Raw genomic sequence first — 16242 nt, forward strand, 5'->3', positions numbered from 1 at the left:
GTAAACTTCAGTTCCTACACGTGTGGTATTTTCATTGTAAGGGATAGATTTAAACCAGTTTATAAGTCAATGGTGAAAGGTCTTGTTAGGGAAGATGGGAATGTGGGGAAAAGCTGAGAAAGAAACACAACTTGAGTCTCTTGGGAAGTGTTTAACCATTAGCCTGTGTGTCAAACATATACAATAGCACCACTGCTTTTTGGTTTGGTTTGGTTTGTTTTTGTGATGCTAACTGTAGCTGCCTTCTTTTGCATGGAACTCAGTGACGCCAATGTGCACGAGCACTTAAGAAGCATGGCAAGTAGACCTCGGTGTAAGGGCAATGCAGTCAAATGAGAGATGCCAACCTAGACAGACCTTTCACTGTGGCAAAACTGGGTATATGGAGTAATGTTCATATTTCTGAAGGATCTGGGTAGGAAGTAGTTATGAGAAAGAAGTCACAGCACCACTAAAATACAACCTTTTTTCCCCCTCTGTCTAGAAAGTGAGTTTTACAACCAACTGTATTACTGCAGATTGTAAAGGGCATGAGTAGAGATACCCAGAGAGGTCTAGCTGTAATGGCACTGAGTTTAACATAGGCTCATTTACTTTTCTTTCTGTAAGGGTAAATTTGTCTGCATTGCTCCTCATTTTCTATGCTAAGCTGCTTCTGGCATCTGAGTTTACTCATTTAAAACTAGTCTGACATCTCTGAGGCACACTGTAGTTTGAAGCGTTGATGCACCTTTGGTTTGAAATTTACTCAAGTTTATGTGTTCTTGGCTGAAGGAAAGGGAAGACAGATCTGTGGCTGTATCTAAACTGAAAGAATCTGTGTATAGTTCAAGCTGCAATGGTATTGATAAGATGACTGATGCTTGATTTACGTTATCTAATGTTTGTCTTTTTGTGATGTCTAAGTGCTTCCCTCTAAGTGAAAGCTGTGCTGTTTTGCTCAGGTTCTCCTCGAGAATACTTAGAGTATTACATCTTTCCAGTGCTCTTACCCGGACTGGCTGAACTTCTACATCAAGCAAAGAAGGAAAAGTGTTTTGAGGTTAGTTCTTAGTTTTCAGTTCAGATTATTGTCAGGAAGTCACAGCCTTTTATTTCACAGGCTGTATTTCTTTATTTAGTCTTTTACAAGAAAACCGATGACAATACTATGAAATAACATATCATGAGTTGTTTTGGATCTTGCCAGCCTGGAATGTTCTTTTGTCTGGTAATTCAGAACAGATTGCATACTCACCACACTTGGTCATTATGCCAATCTCTAGCTTTCACCTAATTCTCCTTAAATATTCAGTTACATCTAGCGTAAGTAGTGTAATATTCCAGACAAACAGGCTTACTTTCAGATTTGTACATGTCACTCATATGAGGGTGATGTAAAGAACTTGAATTTTACTTAACTGAGTAACGAAATGAACTGTGTTATTTTTTCTGGTCTAACATCCTAAGATAGTTGTATTTTCTATTTTAGCTTTATAATTCTGTATAAATTCTATTTCAGTGGAAAGCAGAGTTTCATTAATGAGCTTATACAAATTGTACTTTTAAAAAATCTTCATCTTCTATATGTATTTACGAATTTGTTTGTGTGTGTGTAAACATATCTAGAGAGACATTCTTAATTGTATGTTGGGAATGCTTAAAAATACGTGAGAACTGATACAAGATAAAGCTCACTGTATCAGCATAGCTTAACTCAGTGGTAGATTAGGAACTGGGAGTTGTGGGGTTTGCATCATTTCAACTATTTTCTCCAACTGTGGAAGTATTTTTTTTTCTATTTCTTTCCTACTTTCTGCTTATCATGAACACTTTTCATTGTATGACTTTACTCCTCTATATTTTTATGCCTGCAGCTGAACCTCTTCTTACTTGCTTCATAATAAAAGAGCAATTAATATAATTGACAATGAAAGTATCTCCCTTTTTGTACATGATGCATGTCTGAGGAAAACAGTCTGTGCTGTTGGGGTTATAGACCAAAATGAAAACTATGTGAGGATGATTTTGTGTGGGTTACTAATCATCTTAGGTCTCAATCTACCTCCGCTCCAACTACTGGCATACTCCTGTTACAGGCTTATATATATATGGCAATAGACATCATGGAAGAACTTGTAAAGATTACATATGTACAGTTTGACACTGACTTACATGTGCTTGGCACAGCCAAAAAGTCACAAGTTCACATACCAAAACTCACTTACCGTGCTTGAATGGACACCTCAAACTTGCATTTCAAATCCAATTCTATATTTTTAATAAAAGTATGTTATTTCCATTTTTGCTTAGTCTTCACAAGATTTGTGTCTATAAGTTGATTGGTTTATAGATGATTGCATATCTATTTATAATTTGTGATTAGTACAGGTGAAATAGGAAAGTGGTTCATCTACATGCCATTATGGCATGACATCTCTGTACATTATTCCTGCCATCACACTTACATTATCTGGCCTAGAACAGATATGATTGAACATATATATTATTCATCACACTTTTAATGAAATTTATATTGATTTTATATTTTTTTATTATTTTTTTAAGGAAGCAGGTCTCCTTTAACAAAAAAGGGAAGTCTTAAAGCTGGCTTAAAATACTAAAGAGATCTTACATATTTTTGAAAGCAATAAACCAGCACTTAATACAAAATATGAGAATTCTCAGAAATACTTTAGTTTTCAAACTCAGCACAAATCTCAGATTACTTTGTCTATTTTTAATCGGAAATATTTTGCAGAGTTTCAGTGGTCTATAGGTTAGAAAGTATCTGTTCTCAAAATAGATTTTTGTACATTTCTGTGTTGCTTTATAGTAAACCAAAAAAAAATCAAATGTGAAGTTTAAGCAATTCTTTTCTAATATCTAGATGCTTCATAAAAAATAGCACAGCTTATCAAAAAGACACTGACTGATTTTTGTTTTAATTTGGAGAAATGTCCTGCTCTTGGTCAAGGAAGTTTAGGAAAGCAAGTTTATGTCCGATGATCATTTTCAACCGTGACATCATTTCCTCCTCCTTTTGAACAATAACTAGTAAAACAATAGCTCTTGATGCTTGCCATATAACTGAATATTTGTGTTCTTTTCCATTACTGTCCAGGTATTTGTGCTTGGACACTATGTTTCCTTATCTGACTTAAATGGGTAATTTCTAAGTATACTGTTATTTCATAAGTGTGTTGTTCCGTATGAATTTGAAGAAAAGACCATGCCATACCTTGCATTAAAATGGAACTGATTTTTAGGATTAACAGCAGAGCCCTTAGACACCCTGGAGAAAGTTAAGGACAGGGACACGTGTTCTTGTGATAAACACAGCAGAAAATAGCTTTGAAAATAGGAAGAGAGCAAAGAGTAGAAAGATTCATGGAATTCATGAGAGAACAACAGAGGTAAATGATTAATTGTGATTAAGGTAACTGAAATCATAAAGGATGAGAACAGAATACTGTATTTGAATTTTGGCTAGACAAAAGGCATTAAATACCCTTTACAAAGGGCAGCTCCAATAGAATAAACCTGTGGAAGATAAATGGAAGAAGCAGTGGAAGAAAGGGAGGAACAGTAGAAATGACTGCGGTCAATGTGGCACAAGGCTGGAGGAAGAGAGAGAATTCTGAAGGAGAATGAATAATGTTTTTTATGAGAGTAACTAAAGGTCTTCATGTTTTGAAGGTGAATGAAGAAGAATGAGAAGAGAATGAAAAATGAAGTAGGAGAGTTTAGAAATGGAAACTAGGGTAAGGCAGATTGCATCATGGGACCAACTGAGGAATTCAAGGAAGAGATCAGAACAGAGATATCCATGCCTGGGAAGGAAGAATTATAGAATCAAAAGGGAATGTCGGGAAAGGAAAGGGAAAAGGTCATGCTGAAAGTAGTCATTTGTGTAGGAAAGAAGTCTGCAAGGTCTTAGTTGGAAAGTGACATAGCAACTTAAACACTTCGTTTAAAATAGGCTTTTTTTTTTTGCACCATGTAGTGCATATAAAAAAATCTGAAAAGCAAAAACCTAGAAAAACTATCAGCTTCCAGGTATATTTGCAGACTTCAAACTAACAGCAATATGAGAACAGTCTGCAGAAGCTTCATTTTTAAGTTAGGAGTGAAAGAGACCTATTAGGTTGTCCAGTGTATTCCCATGCTGAATTGTGTGGGTTTTTTTCCTACCATAATTTCTCCTGTGCTTTATCCTATCTGCTGTCAAATGTCTCTGGGGGAAAGACTATTTTCTTAAATCTTTGCTGTCATGAGACTTAAGTAATGCATTCATTTTTCAAAATCAAAACTGATCAATGTTTTAACATTTTTATTATCATAACTGATGTTTCTTTCTGGTTAGCAATTGCAGAAAGAGGTTGCTGTAACAGACTTTGTAATCATAGAGTCGTTTAGGTTGGAAAAGACCTATAAGATCATCTAGTCCAACCTTTAAGCTATCATATGGAATATGTTTTATTTTAAAGTATGTTAGATCAGGGAAAGTGAATGGAAGATGATCTTGTGATAACTTTGTAATGTCCTGATCACCAATATTTTTGCATGATTATTACGAAGCACATCATACTTAAGCTGAAAAATGCAAAATGAATTCTGATTATAATTAGTTCACAGAGACATCTGCAGGTTAACAATGCACATTGTGCAGATATTTCCTGTGTTTATCCTGATTCATGTAGCATAGGAGGAATGTGTCAAAGACAGGTCAATTTATGTCATTCTTTCCTTCTATAAATGTTCACTGCTGTGCAACTAAAGATTTAATTGACTAACAAAGTGAACTGTTTCCTGGCAAAAAAATAACAAAAGAAAAAATGTTCAGATTGAATTCCTCCCTGATAAGCTCACTGAATCTGACAAGGATAAACTAAAATGAATTTGTTTCCTTTGATAAATGTTTTGACAACACTGTTCTGATTGCTGCAAATTCATTGCAAAGGAAAAACAATTTGCTTAAAACAGATTAAATTACAACTGCTAGATTAAATTGAATTTTGTTGTCAAAGTATAGAATTTATTCTCTGAAAGAATTCACTAAGTAATGGGACCCAGTTTAGTACTGTGAGAATAGCTGTATGAGGATGATCAGACGTGGTTGTTTTCAGATTCTGTTCAAGTAAAAAATGTCCATTTATCATCTAAAATAAGCTGTAGAAATCTCTCCGGTGAAGGTGTTGGTCTCTTAAAGCTTAGGTGTTTGGCTTCTAGGAACAGTGCCTGGTATTATCCTGACAAGTGTGAAAACTCGTTAGGGAGATGTGTGTTTCTATACAGCCAAGCACTGTAATGGGAGATCTATATGAACCCTGAAGGTTTTTTTGTCATGAAAGAGATCATCAAGACACATGGGGTTCAGGACTGATAGCTGTGTTGTGATGTTCAAAGCAGTTTTCTTTCTTTTCTGTGGAAGCCACCCAAGTGTGTATCTACCTATGATAAGATTCACATTGGAAAGTAGATGCTTTCTGGGGAATTATCTAGGGCTGCCAAACAGTCTAGCTGTAAACCTCACTGTTGTCATCCCCTAGTTACGTGACTACCCCATGTCCTTCACCATGAAGTCAGCACCTCACGTAACATTTCACATCCACTCACTTGTGGCTGGAATTCAACAGTGACCCTCAATTTATGTGCTAATATCCCAAACCGTGGAAAGAATTAAGCCATATAGAGCACTTCTTTTCTGCCTCTGTTCACATCCCCCAGATTTTTTTTGCTTCATACTCATGCAGCACAGGGAGTAACACGTATGATGAAGGTAATACCTAGAATCAAGTCATCCTTCATGCATTAAATCTCTGATTACATAGTTAATTCTACTTTTCTTAGCAAGTGGCAGTATTTCCATCATTTCTTATATTTATTCAAAGCTCCAACCTCTTTCATGATATCTAGCAGTTTCACAAATGTATTTGACCAGTTTTAATTGTTTTCCTAAAAAGTAATAATTGCAGTTGAGTCCCCCATCTGACAGGGTAAGTGTTACCTTCTGGGTGGGGATAGCCTTTCTCTTTGCTGAACGGCGTTATTTTGATAAAGCACTCAATGTCTCTCTTCAACAGGGGCTAAGTATCTTCTAGTATTCACTGTCTGGTTGTGTATGTCCATAACACATCTTGTGTAAGAGTGGTCTGGAAGAAACTAGGTAAATCCTGTTATTCTGACCAGCAGTCTAGGTTGTGTTTTCTGTATCATGGCTACTCTGGTTTCTGAAATGCTGAATAAGCACCTGTAGTCATTTGTACACTTAATCTGCAAGGATGGAATGCGGAGAGGAAATCTCTAAGAAAAGAAAGGCTGTAATCAATTCTGTATTGATCAAAATTCATGCTTTGAATTTTGAACTCAAAAAGTATTTTATAGCATGTAGTGCAGTCCAGTTAAATAGGGCCTGGCTGCGTGAGTCTCTAAGGATACCTAGCTGCAAAGCATTTTGCCAAATTCCCTTTAGTGATGAAGATATCTCCGAACTGGGAGCAAAGGGCACAATCATTTTGCTCCAAGACTCCAGACTTTGAAGTTTTTGCCTGATTTTAATGTGTATGGTATCTGTGATTGTTGTTGTGCATGTGTTTGGTTTGTGCCTTCCTTTCGGGACTACCCAGCGGGTAATTTTGTCTGAGCAGCCATACAATATGCTGGGGGGTGTGTCTAAGTATGCACAACGCCTTCAGGCTGGTTCCATGCAAGAGAAAACAATATTCATCAGTGTTCTTTCTAAGCCTTGGAATCTATGAAGTATTTTAAGTATGATAATAGAGCTTTGAACAAAATGGCAAGTAATTTACAACAGATTTTCATATATGAGTTCTGTTAATTTCTTTGCGATGAGATTGCCACTAAGAAAGATTACCCTTCAGAGATATTTGTTATAGCTATACTGCAGCAAATATCAAGATAGTATATGTAAAATTTTCTCACTCATTTTTTGACTTGGCTTGAAAGCATTCCACAAAAGGTCTAAAATTTTGGCTGAGCCACTGGCTGTTGGCAGTAGCAATATTAAAGTAGACAGAGTAATGTACTGTATATTTTATTTAATAAAAGCAGTCAATTTAGCTTCTGTTCCTCTCCACTAGTAAAAACATGTGACCAATCCAAAGATAATAAATAATTTGAAACTATCTTCTATCTTTAGAGAAAAAGGACGAAATTTATTGCCTGTGATTTCCTAACTGAGTGGTTATACAAGTAAGTTGATCATGGCTTTTACTATTAATTATGCCCAGTGATTCAAATACATTAATTTACAAATTGAATAGCTGCAATTTAAACTGAGTTGTTTCCTTTTTTTTTTCTTTATTATCAGCCACAACCCAAAGAGGAAAGATGAGTCATTCACAGAATTCTTTTCCATTCCTTTTGTTAACGACTGGCTAAAGGACCAGTAAGTTATTGCGGTACTCAGAGTAACCTTTTCTCTTTTTATTCTTTTCCTCCTGTTATTACAAAAAAGTAATAGAGCTTCAATGCATTATAATTTTCCCCTCTGAATGCCCTTTATTGTGTGCAGCAGAGAACTATGCGATGCTTTCTAACTTTGCCATGCATTAGTTACAAGGTATTTTGTACCGGCATTGTTGCCAGATAAATTGGTTTAGAATTCTTACACATTTTAATTGTTGCAGAGTGTGGGACATTCGAATAACCTGGTAGTATTATGAATATCTTTCTATTAAGGAACAAAGCAATGTTTTCAGTGTTGCTGTGGAAATATTTGAGGATACGCAGTCTAGAAATTCTTTCCCTAACTGTAAGCAGCAGTTCTGAAAATACCTTTAATAATCCTTGGCATTAGAATGCATTTATGCTGATATTTATGACTTTGCATTTGAGAAATGAACATTTCTTTTGGCAGTCTCAGTCTTAGGTTCCTCATTATTCCTGTAGAACCAAGCTACACATCAGTTTTGAGAATACGTTACTTTCCTTGAGGCTGCAGTTTGTTTTCAATCTAGCTGTTGTATGAGAAAAGAAGAAAAGTGAAGGAATACTCTACAGTGAGAGAATAAAAAAATTATGAAGGTTAGATTTGGAAGAATTTTTCTGTTAGAAAACTTAATTGGAGACTAGATTGGTGGTTGGTTAAAACTTAGAGATGAGCGTCTTTGCAGGCATGTTTCTTTCATTATGCTACTTAAGTGGAAATTGAGCTTTCTTGAACTCCTGTCATATGAAACTTAGAATAAAATCCTTTGGAGAAGCTTTAAACCTTGAGTCCCTGACCCAGCAAGAGGAAAGCTCCTTGGCATTTACTGGTCTTTGGAGACAAATTGGTGATTGAGGCAGAGTTACCTTTGGCTACCTTAGAGGTAGTCATGTAGTCAAAGCTGTGTAAGAAGCTTCTGAGCTTCCTTCTATGATGACTCAGTTCATCTCAACTCTGTTACCTTCAGGTACCTGCTGCTACATCGTACTGCCCAGCCACTGTTGTTCAAACCTACCACTGATGGGGCTCTTGTAATAGTTTCATTCTCTAAATCACTTGGCCTTGCCAAAAAATTCCTGTTTAATGCAGTGGGGTTGTCCTACTCATTTCTTCAGCATACTGAAGAGCCATTGGACAGTAAGGCAATTCTGATACCATCGAATTGTGAGGATGGACATCTGTACCTAAGATAACAAGGATCGGTTTTACAAACATTTCCTCGTGGAAGTAAAAGTGACCTAAGTTGTTCCCTGCTCTCTCCTGTTCTTCAGCGTGCTTCTAGTCAGCCTGATTTCATCCTGTTGGGTAGGATGCTTGGTTATTCTGATCAGGGACCTCCTCTGAGCTAGAAATGCCTCTGCCAAAATATGAGGGGTTTGTATAGCTATTTAGATTGTAGATTGTTTCTCCAATCTGGTTCACCTGGGAGCCAGGCAGGCCTTTGCATTGGCACAAATGAAAGATTAAAATGAAGGGCCTGGGGCAAGGTGAAGAGAACAAATGAGCCGGTAAGATATAGAGGTGGTGGCAGGAACTGCTTAAGTCAGCTTTGCCAACAAGAGAAATACACTGTGGAATCACAGTCTGAATGACTCATAGCTTCTGTTCGGACTTGGGCTCCTGAATAACGTAGTGACAGCTCCACAAGGACACTGAAGAGTCAAAGTGCTATATAAATTGATACACACTTGATCTTAAATCCTCCAAACAATTAGGCCTTTAAAAATAATTTATTAAAAAGCAACTTTTTGTGAACGCACATTAAAATTACAGATTTCTTGACAAGTATTGCTTATGAAGTAATCGTTGTTAGAGCAAACTGAAAGATTGCAATATTAAATAGGAATAAGAATTTATTATTATGTCCTGGATATGACATTTAAAATGTAATTGAATCCGTACATTTTATTGCCACTTCCATTTTTAACTGTAGTACAGGTTTTATGTTTTAATAGGATCTATGTGTAACAAAATATGCTAAAAACCGTTGGTCAGATTTTGATGGGAAACATCCTTATTCCAACCTTTTAGATGATATAGTAAAGAAACAAGAAAAAGGTGTTGCTACAGGTTTAAGGAGTAAACACTTCTGTTGATTTTTTAGTTACATGTCTAAATTTGAAAAGCATAATGGAAGGTCTGTTAAAGAGGAACACATTTCTATACTGTATTAAAATAGGGTTTATGATTGCGAAGCCGTCTTCATGCTTAAAAATAAATAAATAAATAAAACAAAAAAAGAAGGTTAAATATTTCTTCTGCAGAGATCCAGCTTTTTTAATATATTCCATACTTGAGTATGACTTTTTTTTGGCTCTCTTCCAGTGCCTCCAGTTTTTTCTTTGAAGTTAATTTTTTTTTTAAAGAATAGTCAAAGCCACAGTCTTATGAGCCTCACTCCCCATATGATGTGTTTCTAAATGAGATCTTGCAGCCTACTTTTTCTTTAAAGGGAGAGCCAAACACTGCATCAGCTTCCAGAATTTTGAATGCAAACATTTTAGCTTCAAAAGCTGGTTTCTGTAGATGAAGAAGCTTGTAAAATTACTTCAAATTTGTTTCCAGCTTTAGTATTTACAGTAATTGCTATGACATCAGTAGGTAAAAGCCTTAGTATAGTTACCTTGTCTTCCGCTGTGCCCCATATAGTACCAACAGCACTGACAAAATATTATATCCCGTGGGAATCCTTGATTACTGAAGCAGATTTCAAAAGCAGGAGAAGGAGCAGCTTCAATGCTGACTGGTAATCTACATTTCACTTCCAGAAGAGCACAAAGCATTTGTGTTGTCTTAAAGGATAGCTGTACCTTTTAGAAGACAAAAAACTGTAGTTTTAACAGGCAACTAACAAAAGTTTTTGGAAACTTACTGGCATACATACTGATGTCCCTATCCTACATTCAAGACCACTGATATAGTCAAATAAATAAATCTAATTAAAGTCTTGGATGTTTTTGCACTCCTTCTTTAAACACAGGAACACAGTTGCCTTTTGTCAGTATTTGCCAATGGTGTTTCTGGTTGAATAGCAGTGAAGCTCAATCACAAGTAACCAGACTGTACGTACTGAATCAGGGAGAAGGAAAGAGCTTGACCTGTGTTTATGCCCTGATCCTACTTCAACTTTGCTTTTCTAGCATTGATAGGCTGAGATTCTGAGCATCACGGGAGTATCATTAGCCAACCCTCTTGAGTCTATTAATGGAAGAAATAGGTAGAAGACAATTTTAAATAAAAATGCTCCACTGCTCTGAAAAATACTGGCATTATAAAAGTCTGCTGTCACATTAATTTAATAATATGACAGTATCATTCAAGTTCATCTTCTAACTTATGTTCAATGAAGGAAAATGGTGTATGGATCTGGGTTAAGAATAACTGTGTGTATTTTTCTGGCTTTTGAAGATTAGTCTTTGCTTATATTACAGGGATTATAGGAACTGAAGAAGCCTTTTATAAATAAACATTTGTTTGCAAGAGTTGATTTATCTGCATTTCCTCATTTTCTGTATAAAGGTATTTACTTGATACTCAGTTCAGAAGGTCACATTTCCTGGTTTAATATCTGTGTATACCAAAACAAATATGCAGATATAGAGCAAATAAATTTATCATTGCTTTAATGAAGTGGACAGATTATTTATTTATTTATAAATGATTACTATATCTGAAGTAGTGGCTTTTTGCCAAATATCTGCATATGAATTTATACACGTTGATTTTTTTTTTTATTTTTGTTTTTTTTCCCCTTCATCCATTCCTGGTATTCTAATTAGACAAAGCCTGCTGGTCTCAGCTGCCTTTACAGTTGACTTCATTGTCAGTTCTCAGATGGCCAATAGGGGTAATTTTGCATGGGTGACTGATTTCTTTCTTTCCATAACATGCCCATTTTCTACAGGCTTTGCTTTCTGCACACTTGTATTTCACTGGTCTATGTCTAAGCTAGCCTTTTTTTAGCATAGATTTCATTTGCATTATGTTTTCTCTTTATGTTTTTCTCTTAATAATTTGAGCTTTACCTTTTTTAGTGTAATGAGCAGCACCTTTACTTATAATAATAGAAAAATCCAACAAATATGTTTGTATGGATTTTATTCTTTGTGGATCTAAGCAAAGAATTGACATTCCAGTAATGTGGCAGAATTCAAGTTAATGAAGGAGAAAATTTTTGACTTAAAAACAGTGTTTTGGAAAATTGCATTGTCAGAACTTCTTCACAAAGTTTATGTATAAAATATTTATATTGCATAATGGTGTTTTATGAGACTGAGGTTTTATGGCTACAAATCCTGATGCAGCATCATAACTTGCCTTAATTTATGTAAAGATTGTCAAAATGGCAATGAGAAAATTGAAAACGAATTAATGGTTTGTGATGTCTTCCTAATGTTGCTGTTAGAGCACTAATTGGAGACTATTTATGCTGCTGTTCATTTTTCATGTTCACAGGATATGAGGTCTGATTTAAAGTATACAAACATAAATGGAAATTTCTCCACTGACATCAGTGGACTTTGGAATAGGTCTGTGTTTGTTTTCCTACAGTCCAGGGCTGCACTCTTAAGGAATGCATAAATATTGGTCCCACAAAGGAGATAACTGAGGCAACAAAGGGAGGGCTGAGTTTTATCATTAAAATGGGTAAGTTCTGCACGAGTAGAGAGCATATTAAGGGGGAAGAAAGCCACTATAGTTTTCAGACAGAAGCTAAGACAGAAGATACTTCTTGTGTTGTTATTTTGGCTTCTTACTGTGCTTTCTCTTATTCCTCTTCTTTTCTTGTCCTCTTCTGTTCTTGTTACCATTCACCTGTTCTACCTCATTCTCTGTTATATGACTCTGCGTCCCTACTTACCAAATTTCTCACATTAGTTCCATAACATCTTTTCTTTTTACTACATCTTTCCTTCATTATAAATAGGTAGATAACTATATCAATAGTTTGTGTTAACAGTTGTATACATATTATCATTATGACCACTTTGATAATATTTCTGAATGTATTTTTATAGTTTTATTATACTGTAATATTTTGGGGACAGTAACTGTTTACTTCTAAATGTCAATAACTTACCTAGATTTTTTTTTTGCTACTACAGTTATAGATGATAATGGATGCACAAAATTGTCCCCATTCTAAGGTCTTTATGTAGAAGTAGGTAATAACCTGAATGAAACTACATGTAGTAGATATTTTTTCCTGAATGTTTTGGAGGTGAAACAAGTGCAGGGCTAAACTCTTGGGGTTTCCAGCACTGTGAATATGGAGGTGTGGAAGGGGTTGAATATCTAGCTGACACTAATGTATTTTACGTTAGATTTATTCATCCTTTTATATCATCAAAAACCATAAAATTAATCAAGACTGAAATTTGCATATTTTTTTTGTTCTTAAATTTGTGAGGGATAGCAATTAAACAGGTGATTTAAAAGTGAAATGTTTTGTTTCTTCACAATCTATTGCCTTTATGTTTGAGGGTTTTCAAAATAAAAAAGTATGAGCCAGCAAAGCTGTGGAAGATTCAGAGAATAGAAGCAGGCAAAAGGGGTCAAAATATTGTGTGGTTTTTATTTTTTTATTCTTCATTTAGCTATTGACAGCATCAAGGAAGAAGGTGATAGAAAAGAGTTCAGACAGTTAGCAGGAGTCACACTTCAAAACGTCTGCTCATTTGCACTTCCTTTCTTCAGAAAGTTAAATTGGGTTATGCCCACATTCACAGTCCTTCAGAAATATGCCCTTCACATAATGCACAAAAATGTTTTCTTAATAAGGATTTTTTTTCTTCAAATGTTTTCTCTAATTGTAGTGTATTTAGATTAGTGGTTAGTGTTTTCTTTCTGACTGTCAAATGGTTGCGTTAGTACTAATAATGTTAAGAGAGGTCTCAGTTCACACTCAGTTTGGCCTGTGGAAATGTTCCAGGAGTATTTTTATCAAGTGTCTGTAGGAATCTTTCCCTGGAAACTTGTGAGGCTCATGCAGTGATAGTGTAATATGTGGTTAATATATCTAATTGCTTTTAAATACCAGGTCAGATAAATCAGTACTTCAGTCTCACTTTCTGTCAGCAGTAGTCTTCCTGCTTTTTAAGTAGATATTACATACATAATAGTATGTATAAGCAAAGATTCTATAGACCTTTTTTTAAAAACATTTCTAGATTATTATTATTATTTTTTGGCTATAATATTTCTAGATTCTCTGAGTGGGAATAAGAAATACTGGAAATATAAAAGAAATCTACTTTGAGAAATTTACAGAGAAAATCTTTTGATTGTTTAGGCCAACAATCAAAAGTACTTTCCAAACCTAATACTTCATCAGAATCCTTTTTTAAAAGTTAAGGAGATCACCATGTTCATTTATTTGTCTGTCTTGTATTTCTCCCTATTCTTTGGTCTGTTCTTTTGTCTTTTAGATTATGAATTCTGTAGTGATTCTGTCATTGCATCTGTTCATACATGATATAAATATTCAAGAACAATAACCATCACAGTCAAATTAATTGTGGAGTGGTTTGGGCTGTCATCTTGAAACTTCCAAGCCTCCATAGGGCCTGATGCTTGTTGTGAAGGGTTACTTCATTATTTCAAGAGACTAGCTTTCTGAAAAGAGAGAAAAACGCTCATCATTTATTGACTGCGCATGGGTACTTCACTGTCACCTGCACTCCATCCTGTCACAGGTACTGGTGCTCTGTAGCTAGCACAGTGGTCCTGCAGGCACCTTGCTGCAAGACTAGACTGGTGGTTAGATTTGGAGGTTTTCTGTTACTGTTAGGAAATGGATTGGAATAAAAAGAGCAGTTACAAAATCCTGAATTAGACATGGTGAATTTTTCCTTGATTATTTTTTACTTATATTTCCTTTTCAAGGAAAGAATCAGACCTATATGTAGGACAGATGGGAGCTTAGTGACAACTGAGGTTTTTGGACTGCACAACAATACTGACTGTATACAGAGTCCATTAGTGTGACTGTGAGCCTGCTCCTGTTTGCTGACAAACATTGTCTGTTTTGCTGACAAGAAAATGGAGGTTCTTCCCCCTCCTTGAAAGTTCATTGAGAAACCCAGATTCTCTCCAAGAGGAGATGAGACACACACAGAATCATAGAATTTCATGACTTGGAAGGGACCCACAAGTCCAACTCCTGTCTCCACACAGGACCACCCCAAAATCAGACCCTATGTCTGAGAGCGTTGTCCAAACGCTCCTTGACCTTCATCAGGCTCAGTGCCATGACCACTGCCCTGGGCAGCTGTCCCAGTGCCTGACCACCCTCTGGGTGAAGAACCTTTCCCTAACCCCAGCCTGACCCTCCCTTGTCCCAGCTCTATGCCATTCCCTCGGGTCCTATTGCTGTCCCCAGAGAGCAGAGCTCAGCGCCTGCCCCTCCGCTCCCCTCGTGAGGGAGCTGCAGGCCGCCATGAGGCCTCCCCTCGGCCTGCTCTGCTCTGGGCTGAACGGTAAGGGATCTTATAACTCTAGTGTTGCTCTGACAGCAATTGTCTGTCAGTTATGGCATAGAGCCCGTATACTTGTTTCTTGTTACCATGTTTTAACAGGAAAGGAACTAGTATGGTTAGTCCATCTTCATGAGTTTTTTTGACTGTAGTCTGCCCAGGATAAGAGAATTCTTATGGATACTTCATGCCTTCAGTAAGAACGTCTTTCAATACCTCATACATCTATTTAAGGCAAGTCTTTTTTATTTCTTCTGGGTGCTATGTTCCACCTGCGTAATGTACTGTAATTAGTAAGTATCTCACATAATCAGGATCTGTAAAATCTTGATTGCTCAGAAAGCAAGAAACACATTTATTGGCATTTAACTGTCCTCTGGTCAGTGCCTGCTTTATTCACATTTGGCAAAATATATACTTAAGAAAAAACATTTTACTGATGCTTTTTTACAGGTGCAACTTACTTTATGCAATATATTACATACATCAAAATAGATATTAAAATGTTGAGTGTGTGGACATTTAAGAGTGTGCATAATCAAAGACTGAATAAGCAGAATATAGCTACCGTGCATTTTACTGTCAGTTTTAATCTTCTTGGAGTTATACAGCTGTCTTCTGCCACAAATGACATATTCCCTCTTTTCCTTGTTCACTGCTGATGGGTGATTACCTCTGCTCAGATTCTATTTTTATTTGACCTGAAGCCAATTGCATATATTCTCTTAGATAAAAATGGACCTGACATGACTTTTGTTCTCTAAAGCCGCCCTGCTGAAATGATTGATATTTGCCAGTGACTGTCATACTGAAAATTAAGTCCTATTTTTCATGCTTGATTTTATATTGGTTTCTCAAATTTAGTGTGGGATTCTAAACTACATACTTTTATAATTTATAAATGAAAGCAATTCAATGCTAGAGTTGGCCTTGCAGATGTATTACTTCTTAGGAAAGTTCAGTGTCTTTGAAATAACTGCTGTAAAATATGTAGGTCTTCCTGTGATTTTTGCGCTCTAAGATTTGGTTTTCAAAAAGATCAAAAATAGAACAGTGAATGAAAGCCTATCAGCCAAACCAGCACAGTCTAACTTCATATTTTTAAGTCTGATTATCAGAAGGAGTTAGCTCAGGAAGCCTTGCTTATCTAGCACTTATAAATTCCCTTGAGCGGTAGAAATGCTAATTAATGTTCACAGAACTAAAACTGTTTAGCTTAATGTAAAGACCTCTTTTTATTTTTGCCTTATTTCCACTCTTCCAAACAGAGTTTTTCTTTCACTTTGAAATAAATGTAGGCCAAAACCCAGCTGACATGACGATGAGACCAATTTA

At 36.0% G+C, this 16242-nt stretch overlaps 1 protein-coding gene across 1 annotated transcript in view; it reads left to right on the forward strand.

The window, feature by feature from the left end:
* IQCK (IQ motif containing K) overlaps positions 1-16242 on the forward strand; it is a 51198-nt gene that overhangs the window by 1097 nt on the left and 33859 nt on the right. Inside the window, exons 2-4 of the mRNA XM_040574830.1 lie at positions 945-1042; positions 7142-7194; positions 7313-7390. Of these exons, the coding sequence (XP_040430764.1) occupies positions 945-1042; positions 7142-7194; positions 7313-7390 (229 nt within the window). The remainder of the gene's footprint in view (positions 1-944; positions 1043-7141; positions 7195-7312; positions 7391-16242) is intronic.

This window comes from Cygnus olor, chromosome 15 (assembly GCF_009769625.2).
Source record: "Cygnus olor isolate bCygOlo1 chromosome 15, bCygOlo1.pri.v2, whole genome shotgun sequence".
Lineage (NCBI taxonomy): Eukaryota > Metazoa > Chordata > Aves > Anseriformes > Anatidae > Cygnus > Cygnus olor.